Source organism: Manis pentadactyla, chromosome 7 (assembly GCF_030020395.1).
Source record: "Manis pentadactyla isolate mManPen7 chromosome 7, mManPen7.hap1, whole genome shotgun sequence".
NCBI lineage: Eukaryota > Metazoa > Chordata > Mammalia > Pholidota > Manidae > Manis > Manis pentadactyla.
Window position 1 is genome coordinate 33,123,894 of NC_080025.1, and position 21,503 is coordinate 33,145,396.

General features: G+C 37.0%; 1 protein-coding gene across 2 annotated transcripts in view; it reads right to left on the reverse strand.

Annotated features, from left to right (window-relative positions):
- Window positions 1-12,789: 12,789 nt before the first annotated feature.
- The window catches only part of HOOK3 (hook microtubule tethering protein 3), a 127,601-nt gene continuing 118,887 nt past the window's right edge, over window positions 12,790-21,503 (reverse strand). Inside the window, exons 20-23 of one of the 2 annotated variants that reach the window (XM_057505230.1) lie at window positions 19,975-20,079; window positions 19,755-19,826; window positions 16,903-17,039; window positions 12,790-13,459 (exon numbers count right to left, since the gene is read on the reverse strand). In XM_057505230.1, the coding sequence (XP_057361213.1) occupies window positions 13,369-13,459; window positions 16,903-17,039; window positions 19,755-19,826; window positions 19,975-20,079 (405 nt within the window). In that variant the 3' untranslated portion in view covers window positions 12,790-13,368. Of the gene's footprint in view, window positions 17,040-19,754; window positions 19,827-19,974; window positions 20,080-21,503 lie in introns of both variants that reach the window. The other variant, XM_036880742.2, reaches the window with a different exon arrangement.

The window sequence follows — 21,503 nt, forward strand, 5'->3', positions numbered from 1 at the left end:
TCACCTTTCCTAAAAATCCTTCGTTTTCCCCTAAGAGGTCTACATCCTTCCTCTCCTTTCCCTATTAAGATGGGATTTAAGCCTGAATTCCAAGCAAGCATGGGGAGTTACTAATATTTCCCTATCTCAGAGGTATACATGTTAATAAACCTGTTTCTCTCTTACTAATCTATCTTATTTATAGCTGTGTCAGCCAAGAACTCAGAAAAGTAGAGGGCAAATTATTTTTCACCCTCTACAGCAGATAGTTGTGAAGGCTTTTCTGGGGGCTATTTGGCAAAGACCTAAAGGAAAATGCATGCCAGCTGGAGAGAACAAGAAGTGCATGCTTAGCGTGTTTCTGGTTCAGCAAGGATGCCCAGATGACTGAAACCCTGTGAGCGCCAGGAAAGAATTAACATAAACCTAATTCCACTATCTGCTTCCATGACCAGCATTTTCTAGTGTGTACAATCCATATTTTCAAAATGAATTACCAAGGCCATGGTAGGAATTTGGGATATTTAGTAGAAGTCAAAACAAACTTTATCTTTTTATTCGTTTTTAAGCGTTAGGTACATTCACAAAATTGTGCAACCATGGTCACCATTCATCTCTAGGACTTTTTCATCTTCCCAAACTGAAACTGTCCCCTTTAAACAACAACTCCCCGTTCCCTCCTCCCTGCAGCCCCTAGTAACCACTATTCTGTCTCTATGAATTTGACACTCTAGGGACTCAGGAAGGGGACTCACAGTATCCATCTTTCTTGAATTAGCTTATTTCACATAATGCCCTCCAGGTTCATTCATGTTGTTTCTATCTTTTGGCTGTTGTGAATAAGGAAATATCTGTTGGAGCCCCTGCTTTCACTTATTTTGGGTATATACCCAGAAGTGGGATTGCTTGATCATGTGGTAATTCTATGCATAATTTTTTGAGAGACTCATACTGTTTTCCCCAGTGGCTGCACAAGGGTTCCAGTTTATCCTTATAATCACCAGTGCTGTTATTTCTTGTTTTTTTTTTTTGATAAACATCCTAATGATTGCAGTGTGTTATTTCATTGTGGTTCTGATTTGCATTTCCGTAATGATTAGTTATGTTGAGTATCTAATATGCTTATAGGCCATTTATGGGATTTGCTTTTAAGCAGAAATTAGTGGTAAGTTTTGAGTAAGGGAGACATACGTGACTTATATTTCTAAAAGACTACTCTGGGTATTGTGTGTAAAATAAGCTGTACAAAGGCCAGAATGCAAACAGACCAGTTTGAAAGCTACTGTAGCAGTCCAGCCACAGGGCAGAATGTTGACATTGTGATTCCCGATTCACTGTTGGATCATAAAATCAGTTTAGTGGGTCCTGTGGTGTATGAGGACATGCACCAATCCTCTCAGGAAGGATTTGCTGCCCAGCATTGCAGAGTGCAGTCAGCAGCCAGTCAGCAGCCAACACTGGATGGAAAGCCAGCTGAAGGAGGCAGAGGTATAAAGCTCAACCATTTGGGCCTGACAAGGAACCTGATGGGCACCACAGAGCTGCCCACATGCTAGGCTGAGGCTTCTCATGCTTGCCTTGCAATTTGACCTCACAGAGGTCTTGCATCACTAATTCCATTATCTGCTTCCATGACCAGCATTTTCTGGTGTGAGCAATCCATATTTTAAAAAATGAAATAGAATAAAAAATATCATAACCCAGTGCCTTTAGAAGAAAATTTTGGTGAAGTTTTGTCATTTATATATATTGAGGTAAAATGGGTCATGCCATAAAGTGTATTTCTTACTGAGGGTTGTGGTTAACAATTTTGTAAAACAATGGACTGTATCAATTGAAATGGAGCTGATAAATAGTGAAATGAATTCTGGATATTCTTTGAAAGTTAATCTGATAGGATTTTCTGCTGGTTTAACTGGATGAGGGATTTGAGACCAAAAAAGGAGTTAAGAATGACTCCCATGTAAAAGTGCCTTCTGAGTCGAATAGGTATAAAAGTCCCTTTGACCAGCCAATCCTGTCTTAGTAGTACTGTGTTCTTTCCCTATAGATTTACATCCACATGTATGTTTCTGGTGGTGGTGGTGTTATTTTAACTGAACTTTTTTATTTGACAAATTTTAGTATTGAAATATATTTTTTCTGGACTATAACACAGCTCTCTGGACTTCCTGATCCTTTGATATGTATCTCCCCAAACTGCAGTAAACTAACATTCCTCCAAACTCTTAATAACCTAGCCTAATAAATTATAGAATTGTTTAAAGTAAGTATAGGAAGGAAAAATCAATTGCTGCTATTTCAAGAAAAGTACCCTAAACAAGCCTTCCCACCAAACCAGTCCAAAGAAAAATATAATCTGAATAAGAAGACTGGGGGATCCTCTTTCAAAACAGATTGACACCTGGAAGCCCCCATCACATGGAAATTCCAGAGCTGTCACTGTCTTTTACATCTCTGTTATGTGCTTGGAACTCAGCACCAGTGCCATCTTCAGCAGATGGAGTAGTAATATTAAACACTTCTGCTTTCTTACCAATCCTTGAGAATCTCATAAGCGGTATAAAAGATACGTGGTGAAAATAAGAACAGAAAGATGGGATTCAGAGAAAGGAAATTGTAGGACAGAGAAGAAAGTGCTCACAGCAGAGGAGGAGGAACAGACAAGATCTGGACAAATATCCATTAAGGGCATTGCAGGCTGACAGGACACACAAATGTTATCTCAGTCGAGGCTTATAAAACCCCTATGGGGAAAGCAGGGCAGTTATTTGCCTCCAATTTTACAAATGAGAATCTGAGCCAGGTCTGGTCTGGGGCTCTAGGTATAGGATATGCAGAAGAATAAAGTTAAGGAGAAAGACAATAACATAAACCAAGTGACTACCTCCTGCCCTTCAAAGGCTGCCTTCTGTGGTCCAGTATTGTTAACCCTGGCTGCGCCTTATCACCTGGAGAGTTTTCACAGCATTCCAGACACTGAGCCCCATCCCCAGATATGCTAATTTCGTTGGTCTAGGATGAGGCCTTGGTATATTTTAGATTAAGTCAGGAAATTCTAACGTGTAGCCCAGGCTGAGAGTCGGTGCTCTCCTGCATCGGGATGGAGAGCCTGCTCCTTTGCTTCCCAGGGAAACTCAGATGCCTCTCCATGGGGAGGGAGGCCCGGGCAGGGTGGATTAGCAACCAGGTGGTTGTGTCAAGTATAGAAATCAACCAATCAATAAAAAACTTGAAAAAAAACATTACACTTTATTATATAAACTAAATTACAATGTGCATGTGAATACAACTACTTGTGAAGTGATAGAAGTACTGTAAATTGTCAACTTTTAATAGCTTTATTGAGGTGTATTTTACATGTCACAAAATTCAGTACTTTCATGTGTATATTCATCAGCAATTTTTTTTTATTTTTAGCAATTACTGATACAGGCTTTTTGTTGGTGTAACTGTCTCAAGATAAAAGAAGCTCCCAACTTGATGGCACTCTTCTAGAGATTTCCCCATAAGCTTGATAGTTACTAGGTGTCTGGGCATTATGTTAAAATGCCTGGGCTTTCAGCTTCCCCCAGTGCTCTCAAAGCTTCAACATTTTCCCTCTCTGCTACAGTCACGGAGGATGGTACCTTCAGGACCCTGGCTGCACCAAGAGAGAGAAAGAAGGGGTGGGGAAGGCAGAGGGGGTAAAGGAGATGAAGACTGGTTAATCCCGGTTGCCAGAACTAGGAGCTTGTGTCTGTCATTTAGCTGCCTTGTTTCATCACCAAGAAGCACGTGTGTCTGTGTCTGTGACTGGACAGTCATACAAGACCAGGGAGGAAAAGACAGTCTTTCCAAAAACTGGTGTTGGGAAAACTGGACAGCTACATGCAAAAGAATGAAATTGGATCAATGTCTTACACCATACACACAAATAAACTTGAAATGGATTAAACACCTAAATATAAGACCTGAAACCCTAAAACTCCTAGAAGAAAACATAGGCAGTACACTCGTAAACATTGGTATTAGTAATTTTTTTCTGGATATCTCCCCAGGCAAGGGAAAGAAAAGCAAAAATAAAAAGTGGGGCTACATCAAACTAAAGAAGAAAAAACAACTTAGCGAATGGGAGAATAAATTTGCAAATGATATATGTGATAAGGGGTTAACACTCAAAGTACATGAAGAACTCATGTAAGTCAACACCACCCTCCTGGGCCCCACAAATCCAATTATAAAATAGATAGAGGACCTGAAAAGACATTTTTCTAATGAAGACATAGAGATGGTCAACAGGCACACAATAAGATATTCAACATCACTAATCATTGGGGAAATGCAAATCAAAGCCACAATGAGATTGTCATGTCACACCAGTCAGAATGGCTAGTATCAAAACAAGAAATAACAAGTGTTGACAAGGATGTGGAGAAAAGGGGACCCTCCTACACTGTTGGTGGGAATGTAAATTGGTGCAGTCACTATGGAAAACAGTATGCAGGTTCCTCAAAAAATTAAAAATAGAAATTCCATGACTCAGTTACCCTGCTTCTGGGAATTTACCCAAAGAAAACAAAATCATTAATCTGAATAGATATGCACTCCTATTTTTATCACAACATTTACAATGGCCAAATATGTAAACAACCTAAATCTCTATCAATAGATGAATGAATACAGATATGGTACATACATACAACAGAGTATTAGCCATAAAAAGGAGTGAAATCTTACCATTTGTGGCAACATGGACAGACCTAGAGGGTATTATGCCAAGTGAAATAAATCAGAGAAAGACAAATATGATTTCACTTGTATGTGGAATCTAAAAAAACCAAAATAGAAATAGACTCATAGACACAGAGAACAGACTAGTGGTTGCCATAGGGAAGGAGATGGGGGGATGGGTGAAATAGGTGAATGGGGAAAAATTAGAGTGTTTGCTATCTTGACCTGGGTAATGGTTATACAAGTATTACAAGTGTCAAAATTCATCAAGCTGTACACTAAGATTTGGGCATTTTATTGTATGCACTTAAATATGTTTTTTTTTTTAATGAAAAAAGGCAATTGGTTAAAAGTAAGAGTTATTTCTGGACTCACTGGTATTCCAGTGCTCTCTGTGTATATCCTTATTAACTACCACAGCGGCTTGATCACCACAGATTTGTAGCAAGTTATGGAATCAGCAAGTATGAGTCCACTATATTTATTACTTATAATGGAAACTTCCAAATATATGGAAAATAATGCAGTGAAGGACTTACCTATCAGCCAGTTTATGGATACTCATTTCATGAATCCCTCTCATTTGATCTGCCCTACTGGGAGCAAATCCAAAGCACTGTATAATTTCATTATAATATGAAGAATGTAACTGTAATGCAATGCATTATCCTGCCTATATTTTAACAATATAGATTTCTGCTCCTGCCAACATGGAGGATCAGGGACTGGACTGACCCCTCCACCTGAAACAATTAAAAAACTGGACCAAAAAAATAAGACAACAGTTCTCAAATTATTGAACATCAGGAAAATGACAGTGATACTAGAGTGATGGGAAACAAGCAAGGTGAATCCTGATTGTCCCAGCTTATAGCCTATGGAAAATTCCCAGGCTGTGATGCCATGAGGGAACACAGTGGGAGCACAAGGTTTTCCTGAGATAGGAAGCAGAGCTGGAAATCTGAGGAAGCCGGAGTGGCTGCATTTTACAGGGCAGAGCAACCTTACTGCAGTTCTATGTATGTGTACTTAAGATTTTGTTCATGTTTAAATTAACACCACTGTGAATGTACTTGGCACAGGGATTAAGAGATGAGGAAAGATTTTGACTTACGTATGATCTTTAGAGCAGAAATCTTCCTTTTTGAACCCAAACAATGGTAGCCATGGTAACTTGCTCATTCCCCTACTGAGAATTTGAGTGTATGGTTAGTCTCTTGAACCTGGTCTTGTCTGGCAATTTTGACAAATAAAAAATAAGTGATGCTGTGTAGTTTCCAAGGCTAGGTCCTCAGAAGCTCTGAAGCTTTCACTTGGCTCTCTCAGGACTCCTGCTTTGGGGGAAGCTGGCTACGTGTACTAAGTTCATCTACCCTGAGACTCGAGTACTACTCACGGCAGAGGTTGTGTGGAAGGCAGCCTGATCAGCACCCCCCCACCATCCCCCATTGGTCTGGGTACTAGGCATGGGAGGGCAAAGCCTTCAGATGACCATAGCCTCAGCTATCACCTAACTGCAACAGAATGAGGGACCCCAACTGACCGCAGCTGAGCCTTGTCCAGATTGGAGAGATTATACATTGTTTGGAGCTGTTCCATGTTAGTGGTTTGTGATGCACCAACACCCACAACAGCAGCATGAATGTACTCACCACAAACTGGTAGCGTCCAGTTGAGTGAAACTTGTATTTGGGAACTTTTCTGTGTTGTGCCCCATTTGACGAAACAAATCTTTGAAGGCAAAAGTATTTTTTGGTTTAATTTTTATGACTTAATCTACTGTTACCAACTGCAATGCTGTTTTTCCCACGATCGTGTTAGACAACGAAGAGTGAAGCCAGCAGACAAGAGCAGGGAGCAACCAGGGAAGCTCTCTTAATGAGTGAAGAGCAAAGTTGCACCACTCAGGAGGTACTCCAAGAGACAATGCTCTCAGGGCTGTCGGGCGGGTGGGGGGGGGGGGGTATATATTGCCTTCTGAGAAGTCCCACCCTCCCCGGACCAAATAGAGAACTGAGCTAATGGCATCACAACTCACTATTGATTGGCTGAAATTACATACTTCATTTGCATAGGGCATAACCTGGGCTGAAATCTACCTAACTGAACTTTTGAATGGCTGAGTTGGAGCCTTTTGAAACTTAGAAGGGCCATGAAGCATCTTTAAACTTACAAAAGCCTTGAAACTTACAGGGGCCCTGAACTCTGTGTACCTCCATTACCTGCCTCACTACCTTCTCATCCCCTTCTCCTTCGCTTTAATATGAAATACCCAGGACAGACACTCCAGAAAATGCTAAATTAATGTAGCTATTTCCATGCTAATGAGTGAAGAAAACTGACATTTATCTTTCTGACATTAAAGTGGGGAATACTTTGGCTATGTACATACTAGTTGTTATCCTGGTGCTAATTTCACTTTGCAATTACCCGGTTATTTTAATGTAAACAAAATCAACTTTCACACTGCTATTACTACTTTACGTAACACTGGAAATGCTTAATTTTGATAATGTTTAGGGTGGAGATGGGGAAAAGGGTGAATTGTAAGGGTCTACAAGGCAGGGTAAGGGGCACACCATTTACAGAGGATGTTTCAACACCAATGCTTTATATTGTTAAAAAAAGTAAATACCATGGTTCACGGTTCATGCCATCCTGTCTGTGGTAAAATTGACCATGTTAAACATGGAAACTAATAGAAGTGAAGCTATGTTTAACTTTTATCCTAAAAAATTTGGACAATCAGCTTACAAATATGAAATACCAGCCTAAATCAAAATAAAATCTATCAGAAAGGCACTGGGAAACAAAGTCAAGGAATAGTCCTGATGTACAACAGATTAGTGGTATAATCTTTAAAATGGTAGGACACTATGGTAAGTGCCAAAGGCAAGGGTTATGAACACCATTAGACAATTACTAAGTATTGTTTGTCGTGGTTTAAGAGCCAAAAACATAAAAAAAAAATTAAAAATTGAATTTTTATACAAGTCTTTATTTACAACTTGTTTAACAACTGTACACTTTTTGCAGCCTTGAAAACATTTTTGTACTTGAATGGGAAAATATAGTTTGACCAAATCTTAACTTTATTCTTCATATACATATACATATATTATATGCATATATATAAACATATACATATAATTAATACCATAACAAGTTGGCAGTCATAAAATTAATAAAATGATTAAGTGGTATCAAAAGGAAATAAAATATAAGATTTCAAAAAAATAAAAAATCTGTCTTCTGGTGGTTTCTTGGAATTTATGTTCTTGTGGTTTTTAGTGAAAACTTCTTACTGAGACTCTCTAACAAGTCATTCACCTCAGAAAAACTGAGAAAATCCACCAATCTAACACATGGTAAATGGCTGGTAAACTTGGTAAACAGGTGGGAAAAAATTTGTGGACGCCATTATGTACAAAGTTGCTAAATTGGTACTGGTTCCATTTGTGAAGTGAGAAATTATAGTCCTATGTGTATTTCATTTTTGGATTATGACAAAGGCTGAAATGTGACATTATAAATTCAATAGTCAACCAGAAATAAGAATGTACCTAGCAATATCCTTTTTGCAAAGCCTAGACTGCATGGTAGATAACTATGATGTCAAGTATGAAACTAACAATTCAATGAACAATCAATAATACTTAAGACATGAGTATAAGGCTTTAGAGCTGGGGCTATAATCAATACAACTCCAACTCCAATGGACTAAGGTGTTTTCCAGCTCATCTGAAAAGTTAAGAAAACACTATAGAAAAAAAAAGCCTCTTTCTATCCCCAAATCTTTGAATTTATTAATCAAAGTAAGGCAAATCATTAAATTATTAGGTATGCTTGAATTTCACCATTCATTACACAACCAAAAATTGGGTGTTCTAAATGGTGGGGCAATGGTCAAAACATGAAAATTGCAAAACAAGATAAACCTGGAATTCTTCTTCTGAGAACACAGCATTCTGACATATATACAACCTGTGAACAGTAAAGTCAGCAACAGCAATGACTTTAGTGCATTCAAATTTTAAGTAACTGAGGCTATCCAAAAAAAATATAAAACTACTTTAAAAAGGTGACAGGGCCTCAAATCATTGATTGGCATTTATATAGTCCCTTCCTGTGTTTATACTAAAATGCTCTTTCTTATTTCAAGCATATTAAAAATTTCCCATAACCAATATAAATCTCTGCAGAATACATTAAATTAGGCCACCAAGAAAATAACAAAACAAACCTCAATTGCACCATTTACTCATCTGTACTGAACAATAACAGGAATTTCATCACAGTTTGCTTGGAATTTGACACTACTAAATCAAGTGTGCTTCTTGATTTAAAAGCTATAAAAAGTAAGAGGAAAGCATCATGATTTCCTAACAGGACTGTTTTAACTAAGTACCATGCTGACCCAAAAGAATTATGACTCGTCTCGTATTTTTACCAAGAAACGCAAAGAGGAATCTGTATAGGTCATTTCAGTTATGTTTAGTAATATGCCAAATAAATTAATAAATATTTTTAATGTTTTAAATGAATTTTAATCACTGGAAATGAATGTCTGCTTCATACATGAAACTTGACTTGGCTCATAATCTAAGTTATTAAGAGCAAGAAACTATGAAGAAAACCAAAGAAATTATTTGGATCTTTCAAGGTGTAAGATAATCAAATGTGATTTTAGGGATAACTGCTTAAAAGGGACAGAAACAAAAGAACTTTTGGCAATTTCCATTAGATCTGTAGAGATTTAAAAAGTAACAGAATAAGAGTATATAATGTTTGTCAATCTTATTTGTAAATAAATTAAGGATTTATCAGTTTCTGCTTGGTGTTAGAAACTACATATCATTAATTTTTAAAGACTACATAAAAAGGGAAAAAACACTGAAGATACTAAGTTATGAATGATGAAATGATTTACCTAAACCACTTGAAAAGTAAAGTGCTGAGAATGTTTTTAAAAATAGATTGAAACTAGCTTCAAAGAATGGGGTTTTCACTTTTGCAGTCTTTAAAAAGGACTAGTAGTAATTTTTGCAAGAAAAATAGCTTTCTTAACTATGGCAGTAAAATCTAAAATTGTTTGTTGTAAGTTGACTGAACATTTTTATTTTTGTCCTTATCTCCTCTCTGGGTACTGTCAGAAAGCACTTCCTACTCTGATGGAAATGCTCTGTGTCTGCGCTGCCCAACAGGGGACCCACTAGGCACCTGTGGCTACTGATCCCTTGAAATGTGGCTGGGTGACTGGGGAATCAAATTCTTAATTGTATTTAATTTTAATTAATTTGAATTTAAATGGCCCAGGTGTCTAGTGGATAATGAACTAGACAATCCTGGTCTAGGATCTATTCCTCCCTAGATTGACAAGAAGCCAATGGATGACAAAGGTATTTAGAAGGGGACATAGCCATTCAACAACTAAATGGCAGACATTCAAGACATTGTATTCTGTCCTCATGTGTGTGTGTGTGTGTGTGTGTGTGTGTGTGTGTGTTTCGTTTCTCATTTTGGGAGGAAAAAGCAACTCTTCCCTCAAAGGTTTCACCTCTTCTACTAACCAGGTCACATCTGGGAGCAGGGGGTAATGCAGAAGAGAGCACCACAGAAACTTTTCATACTATCAAAGCATTTTTCCTATGAAGAAACACAAAGCAAAATTCTATGAGCAAATTTCCCCATTCTTTGGCAGTAACTGTATGTGCTGATGTTTATGTAACAAGAAATATTTCAGTAGTTTTGACTATGAGTTAAATACGAATGTATCAAGTTACACATCAAAGAGTCCTAACTCCTAAAAGCATCTATCAATAGAGCAAGTTGAAAACTCAGCTATATTCAAACTTAAGAAAATGGCCAGCTTCACAAAACAGATGTTACAGTGGAACTAGGAGTGTTTTTGTAGCATTCTGCCATCTTCAGTGCCTGCCTTTTCCCGTCGCCTCACCCCCACCATTTTCCAGACCTGACTTCACAGCTCCCGGGACTGGGCCTTCTGTCTTTTGATATATGCAGTGATGAAGAAACTAGGAAAGCTAAGGACAGTTTGTAGATTTGTATTTTAGGAGACAGGCAAATTAAAGGCAAAAACACCTTCTGATTAACCAGAAGATGCTTACTTTTTATTACTGAAACTCCAAAAAACAAGTTTCAAGAGTGTTTTGCATTTGATAGAACTTGGCTTCATGAGTATTAACTTTTATAAAAGAGTTCTTAATGTGAAATATTAAATGTAATTCATGCCTAGTAGCTCCAACCCAGCTTCAAATAGGTTTTGAGACTTAGAACTTCAGATCCAACTTTTAAAATTTTAGGAAGAGCACAAAACCCTTATTTGGGTGATCTTTTACATTTTTCTTAATGTGTTCTCCAAAATAAGAACAAGAACCTCAGTGGAAAAGATATAAACAGAATATGCCACAGAAAGGTAGAAGCCAAAAAACTACCTAGTATTAGTAAAGTGCTGTAAAGCTTGGGGTAGAGTATAAAGAATACATAAATGATAAGAATACTAAATAATATTAAGACACTTATCTCTACTAGTGACACATGTAAAATAAACGCACTATAGAAGGTACAACACGCACTATCACTGCCCACAGGTTGGCAAATACACCAATAATAAACATGAGTCCCTTTGACTAATTTTACAATATAATCACTAAACTAATTACTTTCTCTTGTCAGTTTAGGGACCCCTGAAGTGGCAGAGCCTGCTCAGAAGTCTCCCACACACATTAAAGCCTCAGTGTGCTTTGGCAGTTGCCTTTTCCTCACTTTAAGATCATTCTTCTCATGATATTTTATTCTTCCTTTAAGCTCTGAGTAGATATAATTCAGGATACTTTAAGCTCCAGGGGCCTAAAATTGTGAGGCTATGGACCCCCTCTCCCTAAACATCTAATTCAGAGCCTGGGGGAAATACCTCTGGTACAAGGGCTCTCCTTGAATATGTTTTAAAAAAGTCTACTCTTGCCTTCATTTTAAGTAACATCTTCCATGGGGCTACTATTACAGTGAAGGGGGACACAACATTGAGGCAATGTTTTATAAACTAGATGCAGCAGAAGACCTAGGTAACTGTCAAGTCAGTTGGTAGTGATTTTCCACCGCCAGATTTCTCCCCAGTTCAAGTCATAGTATGCTTAATGGCCTTGACTCACCATCAAGATTTAGTAATGGGTTAACAGTTTCAGAATGGGAATAGATGCTTTCCCCTCCAGCGACAATACAGTGAATATTGTATGCCCACTCAATGACCACTGTAGGGAAGGATGATTAGAAAGTAAATTATATTTTTGTCTACTTTTTTTTTTAGTGAATGATCATGTAATAAAGTCAGAAGATTTTATGTAAACTACAGGAACAGTTATTAAGAGAGTGTAAGTTTTAATTGTATTAGTACTTCCATCTGCCTGGATATTCAGCATTAGGCCATTTCTTACCCCAATAATCCATTTTATTCTCTAGGAATGGATTTGCCTTAACAGCCTTCTGGTACTTTCTCCGATTTCTAGGCTAACATATATACAGCATACCAACCTATCTTAGAGAATTTTATTGGGAGATATTAGAAAACAGGAAAATACTAAAGGACATCATGTCATTGCCAAACTCATATGCTTGCCATAATTAGGTTCAGGTCTCTTGTTTCTCAAATAAACTCATGTCCCTTCTCTATCATTTTAAGCGCATTCCAAGTGTTATCTGCAAAGCATACTTGTAAATAATCCAAGTAAATTTCAAGATAACATAGTATGTGTGAATTAGATTTACAAAAGGCTGTTTAAAAACAAAATAATGAGTACGTACTTCCCAAAAACAATCAGTGATTTAAAAGAGATGGATGTCATCACATTTGTGCTGTCCTTCATTTTATAAAAAGGAAGCTAAGTATTAATACTTTCATGATTTGGGGGAAAAAGGAGGGGTAAAATTAGCTGTGTCAGTAGTAAATTATTTTATGTAATTTAGGCTTCTAAGTAAATGAACACCATTTACTGCAAAACTTTAGAACAATAAAATTATTGTGCTTAAATTAGACAATAAAACATTTTCAAAATTCAGTAAAAGGAACATATACCAATCATTATTTAAATACGCTTTATAGAAAGTAAAAAACCAGATGATAGATACATTGAGAATAGCCTTCCTCACATAAAAACTTCATGGTATAAAATATTTGAATCATTAGAGTGACAAAGAATAAGCTCTGAAACCGCTTTCTAAATGTAAGGAAACCGGGTTGTAAAACCATTGACCTCGGCTGCCATTTTGACAGCTGGGATTGTAGGAAAACAATTATCACTACTAATGGAAAACCCTTTTAATTTGTAAAAAGGGAAGAATAGAAAACATGTTAAAATTATTTTCAAGGATTCTGATACCCCATTTTCTTGGTTCAGGACATGCCTTCATCCGACTCTGGGGTACCGGGGTGGCTTCACTGCTAAGTACAGTCCTACATCAATTCAACAGCCTCTTGGCAAAGACTCCCTTCAGAATAAATGGATAAGTTAAAATATTCTTCCATAGTTTAGTGGATAGACAATAAAAAGCATTTTTTCCTAATGCTGTTATTTTGCCTTTAGTGAAAAGCAAGATACCAAACAAGCACTTTCTGACTTTAGGATCAGAAGCATTTTCATCCGTGGGGCTGTAAACTAGCTAGGTGTGCACCAGCTGGGGGGTGGGTGCTTTCTCAGATAAATCGCAGGTTCTGGTGGGGATAATTCCAACATTCCTGAAGTCTTGAGATCTGGACAGTTGAAGATTAAACACTGAGTTAAAGTAATTTTTAAAATTTAGATTTTTGTTTCAAGACAATTCTTACATTAGGAAATGACTTTCAGGTTTTTAGCATGGTGTTATTTTCAAAAGATGAATGCCCATCCAAGTGCAAGAGACACTTAATATTTCATATCATTAGTTACAAAACTGCTACTGAAAGGGAGCAGTGAGTAAAGTAGCTTGTAAATGAAATGCACCTATTCTTCAGCCTAACTCATCTCCCTCACTTGACTATCACCTACTGCTGACCAATTTCCACAGCACGGATTTTCACGCCTTTGTGAAGACTAATGAAATAGATAGGCTTAGGTTTCTGACTGGACAACATTCAGTTTAACTTTGTGCAACTGAGCTTTTCATTATATGAACAAAGCAAGTAAACCTCAACAAAATTACAGATGACAATATTATCTTTAATATAATTTAGCCTTCTTGTTAAGCCAGTTTTACCAGACTAGGGCTATCAAGTAGAAATAATTCAATCTTGATTAATTTTGGAACTTGAGTCCTTCATTTAGAGTCTTTTTTCTCTTGGTTATTATCAAGTAATTAGACAAATGATAGAAAGATATGATTGAGTTGTGGCAAGTTCTTTTAAGATATTTACAATTGTGGTATTTATTCTCTTTTGAGATGTGATAAACTACAATATCTGGTTTTCCCCATTACAAACTTCTTAAATACACAGCGTGAAACATAAATGTTATACTTGAATATTCTTTAGTTACTTACTTTGTATTTTCTTTCTCTGGTGAGAAGGAAAGCAGAAAATAAGCTTCTTGTTTGTAAGAATCTGGATGCCAGGACACCAGCTTACCCCAGCCTAAGGACGCTAACACCAAGGCCAGGACTAGCTGCACCTTTCCGGAGAACTGTGTCTCCAGGAAACCACTGTGTACAAGGAACTTGTGAATATGCATCACAGCAAATTCACACCTCCATAAAGCACCCAGTGTATTTTAACTTCCGGACAGACTATGCATCATAATAAACCTCATGAGAGATTACTGATCATTACTGGAGAAATAGAAACGTATAAATTCTGTCCAAAGCTGTGTTAAGGGAAACAAGAGTTGTCACTGTTACAGTGAAGTTTTATTCCTGCTTTAAAAAAAAAATCATAGAATGTTTAGAAATGTAATTTCTTCTGTGCAATCGAAGTAATATATCTAAACTTTGAAGGTACAGCAGAGTAAAAGTTACTATTTTTGTAAACAAAAAAATAATAGAATGCAACAGATGCTGAAGAGAAGTAAGAAGTAAAACTTTCTCTAAAAGCTTGGCACCCTCCCCTCCTATTCCAAGAAACATGTGTCTAGGTAGGAGTGGGGGTCGGGGTAAGAGGGTAGCCCTTGGGCAGTATACAGTGAGCTGCAAGTCGAACCTCTCATCTCATTGGGTAGATCCATTTAATAAATAGTTCACAGGCTTTTGCTTTCATCCATCTTATTCTGTGGGTTTAATTTTCCAGTATTAATTTGACCAAGGTTAGCGTTCACATCCTGTTTTAAAACAGTTGAATCTTTATGCTATTTGTGAAATAATGGGGTAGAGGGAAGAACTATCTTAAATAGTTTACTCACTTGTTACCAAAACTGCATATGTTGATTAGGTCTGCTTAGCCTCCTGAAACCCCACAACACGTTCTACTATGTGGTTCTCTCCATCACAACTAATTCTTCCCGCTCTACAGTCTTACCAGGCAGAAGCATTCACACTGGGCTCAGACTTCTAAACTTAATGTAAAAAATTGGCACAATGCATGGAGTCTTTTCTGTGTATATTCTTTTACCTTTCTTCAAGTACAGTTTCTGAGGACAAATGACACTAATTTTTAGGTCAATTTTCTTATTAAAAAGGTAGTAATGATTTAAAATCAAACACTTGGAAATAGTCTCTGAAAATTCATAATTGCATTTAGCTTGATTTAAAGTTCCTCGTTTGTGTTTAATATACAGAACTAAATGAAACCTGAACTTCCAAATAGCAAGTACATGAAATAAAATCTTACTAGGTGACCTACCTATAGCCAAAACCAACCAACCAATCTAATTATAGTAACTTTTTGCTTTTAAAAAAAATAGAACATGGTGTTAAGAAAAAAGCTGGAGAGGAACTTAAATATAATTTGGGAACAAACACTTCAGTCAGTATGGAAAGTCAGGCAGAGGCATTTCATTTTCAAATGAGTATTTTGCACTTAAATAGCACCTCATGTAGTCAAAGTGCTTTACAATTATTATTAGCCATTCATTAATGTAAATAAACATGGTTTATTTACAATCTATCAACAAGTCTTAAGCACTTTGAGTCAACCAAATACTCAAGAGAATCTATTCAGTAGCAAATTATTGGACTAGCACACAGAATTAAGAAAAAAACTAACATCACATACAAGAAGTCACTTACTGGTCTTAATGCCTGATATGAAGGAATTATTGAGAAAGAAGAGTTTATGCTGAGGAATAAGTAAACCAGAAGAGTAGCAATCAACATGGAAACTGCCCCAAAAGTAAGACTACCTATGACTTGTAAGTATATGAAAAATAAATCTCTGAGTTGTGGAAGGCAATTGAAACTATAAATGTCAGCCGCATTGCTAGAATTTGATCTTCAGTTACTGTGATATAAAAAAATATGGAAAATTACTGCACTGCCTGATTTTTTTCTTCTGTAATTCCCCCCAAGAAACTCAACCAATGCATTCACTTCTGCCAGCAAACCAGATAGTAGGAATAATGAAATTTTGTGTTTAATGTTTTAAAAATAGTTTCCAAATCTTTGGACAAATTTAATTTCCTATAAAAGAATGTGAAAACTCATTTCTCCTTTTAAATACTTTGATGTGGTGCCTTAGGTGAGACCTGATGAGCACCTCTGCCACTGTCGTCATCTTTGCAAAAAGTGCACTTGCCAACCATTTTATATAGTAAATATGCAAGTTATTTGAAGTGCATTTGGAAAACAATTGAAAACACAGATTAATACATCATAAAAAGATTAATTCCCTTTAAACAAAGACATTCTTATAAAGCATGATGACACAGAGGCACAATAAAGAATATAAACTGTATCAATTATTGGCAGAAAATCTAATTCATTACAAAGCCTACACCATTGAAGAAAGGACATTTTTATACAAAGAAAAGTACTACACTAGTATACAACACTTTTAATTGGGCATTTAGAAAATTTTTGGCACGCTAAAAGGAACTGAAAGGACTACAAAATAAAGGACCAAGAAACTAAAACATAGATACAGGAGAGAGAAAGTCCTCAACTGAGAAACAACTAAATATTAACATAAAATAGAGACAAAAAATAAGCTGGCTGAATTTCCTGAAATGTTATATGTAACAGAAGTATGTTTTGAATGCAGGGTGTGTTTATTCTGATGGCAAGACCGTCTACCTTGCTGTGGCTGGCTGGACATGGCCGGGGTAAGACCTTCTCGCGCTGGTGGCTTGTCTCTGCCTGGCCAGAAACGACTGCCCTGACCCTGTACTAGCAAGTCTGTCTTCAGCCGCCTTTTTATGCAGATTCATTCCCTATATAACAGAAAAAAAAGTCACCAGTGAAAAAGTAGTGGAACATACTCTTACAAAAGAAAATTTCATCATGCAGCATTCATTACATTGCATCATAAGACACAATTGGGAATGTTAATTCTGCTCATTATAGGTTAAAATCTCTTAAGAGACATTTTAGTTTCAACAATTAGGTACAAATCTCCATTTGAAGAAATTAAGGCTTAATTTTCTGAATTTCCAACAATCAAAACAACAGGTAATGGAGACAGAATTTTGGAATACAAGATCCATAAGCAATCACACATACTTCCCTTCAAATCAAATATACAAAGTGATTTTCGAACAACGAAAGTGCACTGACTGGTAGCACCTGATTCACACCAGGCTGTGGAAATCTCAGGTCTTATTGAGAAGGGAAAACACAAATGCACTTGCTTCACAAGGTGGAAAGCCACACTAGGTGTCATACATACCAATAGGCTGTTTTTCTTCACTTTAGGCATACTTGTATTCTCAAACTAAGCAAAGTTCCTGACAGCCCACAACAGAGGGCCCACCTGAGAGCAGGGGTTTTCTTGAAGATGGGAGTAGATGGCCTGCAAGCTCAGCAGGCAGCAGAGCAATTGCTGGGCCTGGAGCACCTTCCCACGAGGGAGGACAGCTCTTGGGGCACGCTCCCTACACATGGAGGAATAGCAGCAGTGACAAGTCTATGAGTGAGTCAGGAAAGTGGTGCCGCATCCTGGCCGGAGAAGCATCATCACCAGTTTAACCTCACCAGTGATGTAGAAATAGGAGTAAACTGATGGGAGGATGTGGAAGTCGGCAACAAGGGAAAAAGGAAGGAATGGGGCAACTGGGAGCCAGGAGAGTCAGGTAGATCAGCCAAGCCAAGTGAAAAGACACACGGCTTTGCCAGAATGAGCTGGACAAGCTGGCACAGAGGACAGAAGACTAAGAGAGAACTTCCCATAACTAGTTAGCTTCTAGGGTAACTGCTGGTCGGTCACAGATTCATATTTTTAATAGAATTTCAGTCTATCATATATACCCAACAACTCAAATCCCTCCATTTTCCCAATGAGAAAATGCAGAACATGTTTTTTACTCACTTTGAAATCAAAGCATTTAAGGATTTGAATAAAACTGACAGGTATCTACTGGTAATCTTTAATTTGGCTACATTTATTAACAATTACATCTTATTTAAAATCTACTATTTTTCATTTTCACATTCTAAGCAACTTACTCAAACTCTTCACACACATTTAAGACCGCAGTATCGATCACAAGGCCATTCTCTGGGATACGCAATACTTCCCCAGTTCTCGTACTTCCCCAGTTCTCGTCATCTCCACTTTCATTTCAGTGGCCTGAGATGCAGAACTTTCTGAATATATGTATGAGGCTGCTGCTGGCTATCTTACTGGAACTTAACTTGTGTGAATCTACTTGGAGTTATTCCTTCTCTCCCTAAAATTAGACCTGAAAATTAGGACTCTTCTTTAATAGCACATCACAGAATAAGTAAATTTGGTTCCTTAAGAAACACAGTATGTGAAGGTGTAAAAATCCACCAAGAATATGAAATCACTAATAAGGACTGAGGGGCAGAACTCCCAGATCACTAACAAGAATCTTTAAGGAGAACAAAGAGAAGAAGAAAGGTGGAGTCAGGACTAGTTCCCAGAGAACTATGAAATACATAGTTTTGTCCTATTTAAAAAATTTTAATTTTCAAGAAACCTGTATTTATTAACAACAATAGTATTCTAAACCCATTATGATACCCTCTTTTGTTTTTTTAAATTGTGTTAAAATCTTAAATTTGTAGTTTTAACTAAGGCAAATATAAATGTGGACATGTTGAAAAACTGTATCAATTTTTGACAAAAATCAAATCACATTAGGAGACAGAACACTAACCTTTAAGACGCAGTATTAATTATAAATGTGAAAGAGAAACACTGGCATTGTGCCAATAACACAATTATAGGGTCAGAGGGAGATAATGAAAGGAATCTGGTCCAATTTGCTGTTTCAGGCAACTAACATTTTGAAAAGGTAGTAATGCAAAGAAGTACATGAAAAGAAGAAAAATGCAAAGGAAGAAGAGCAAAGAAGAAAAGACAACAAAAAGCCCAAGAAAAAACACTGAAAAAAGTACAGCATTCTTTAAAATACACAGCTGTTCACACCCAGAATGTCTTACTAAAGCCCAGAATGTTGATGAACATCTATTTTCCCCTGCAATACACTTAGGGTATTTTTGTATTGGAAAGCTCAATTAAAAACTTCTATTTGTTCTAGGTCCAACATTGTGAGCATTTTCCAAACCCTGTGAGATAGTTAAACCACCTACTTATAAGTACCACTCCTGTAAACCAACGGAAACAGTCCCACAGAACAAAAGCTACTGCATTTGTGATTAGATAGGACGAAAGTCCTTCTCCTCTACAATAAAATGGTTCTAAACTGTTCCTTCTTTTTCTATCCTCTAGGGACAATGATGGGCTGAAAATGTCCTAACCCTGTTTATAGCAGTTCTCATATCTGCTTCTCAGTTCTAAGATAAGCATTTAGGTTTTGTAAATGCTGCACAAATGTTAATTTATGTGTGTTAGAATTACTTTCAGATTCATCTGGTAGAACTACTTCTATAGTAAAGGCAGCATAACAAATATGACACACTAACGGAACTTCGCAGTATGTTTTAAAGTGCTGTTTTCTTACCATATTGTACCAGGCACTAACAATACACTTCTCCTCCATCTCTCTTTGACTCTTCGTTTTCTCATATTCTTTCTAAAACACAAGCACATGTAAACAAGTAAAGACAAAAACCAATTCAATATCAGTAAAATACTCGCAATTAACTATCTAAATTCATGGAATGTATTTCTTTCTAGAAAACAATAAAAAACCAGTATCATCATACAGGAAAGTGAACTACCTCTAATGAATGGAACAGTCGGTCCCGTTCCTGGAGCTGATTTTTAAGAGCCTGTATTTCTGGTGCGGCTCCTTGATTCTGTTTAGGATCTAAAGTGCGGATAACCTGAAAAAACAATTAAAAAAAAATTTAAAAGCCTCAAACTTAAAGAATGTAACATCTAAGGCAGCAGTTATTAAAAAAAAAAAAAAATCAAAGGATAAGCCTTACAAGAATCAAAACTATCTTATAGGGACATTTTAAAATTTAAATATGTGAAATAATATTGAATTATTGTAACTTTGCGTAAAACTTTTTGAAAATCATGTATAAGAATCAATTGTCAAAGTAGCTCTGGCTTAAAATTAATAAGTAATACTGAAGCCGGCATGACTGACAGCTGCCTCCCTTTCCCTGTCCTCTGGCTTGGGTCAGCGAGCTCTCCGCCTCTGGCCAGCTGTCGCTCCAGGAGCACAGCTGGTTTCAAGGCCTATGTGTGCGGCCCACCTCACCCTCCCCCAGTGGCTCAGTCAGGTGTGGCCATGTAATGTATTTCTAGTGGCCAACTAGAGGTCTTCTGAGAAAGGGTTTTTGTTTTTAGGCCCATAACTTGTCCTGTCAAAAACAATCAAACCTATAGAAAACTTGAAAGACAAGCAGTGACTCTAGAGCATCTCACTACGCTGATGGACAGTGACTGTAATGGGGTATGTGGTGGGGACTTGATAATGGGGGGAATCTAGCTATAAAATGCTGCTCATGTGATTGTATATCAATGATACCTTGATAAAAAAAAAAAGAAAGCTTGAAAGAGCAGAACAGTAAAAAGCCATTTCCTTTCACCCCAGATTAACCAATTGCTGCACTGCCACATGTGAATGCTGTCCACACATACGCACTTGCTTCTTTGGCAAACTATTTTAAACAAAATGCAGAACTTATAAACATGTGACCTTTAAATACTTCAATATACATCTCCTAGACTAAGGGCATTCTCCTATATAATCATAATATCACTATCATGTGTAAGAAAACAGGCCATTCTAAAATCATCACTATTCAGTCCAAATCCACATCTCGAAAATGTCTTTCATAACTGTCCCTCCTACCCCCAATCCAGGACCCAAAGATTAATATACTGCATTTGGTTCTTAGGTCCCTTCAGACTCCTTTAAACTAGAACAGCTTCTTGGGCTCCCCCGCATTCCAATGCCTATTTTTGTTTTTTTCTAACAGTGACTTTTTTTTTGAGAGGGCATCTCTCATATTTATTGATCAAATGGTTGTTAACAACAATAAAATTCTGTATAGAGGAGTCAATGCTCAATGCACAATCATTAATCCACCCCAAGCCTAATTCTCGTCAGTCTCCAATCTTCTGAAGCATAACGAACAAGTTCTTACATGATGAACAAATTCTTACATAGTGAATAAGTTACATGGTGAACAGGCAGTCATCACAGAAACTTTCGGTTTTGATCACGCATTATGAACTATAAACAATCAGGTCAAATATGAATATTTGTTTGATTTTTATACTTGATTTATAT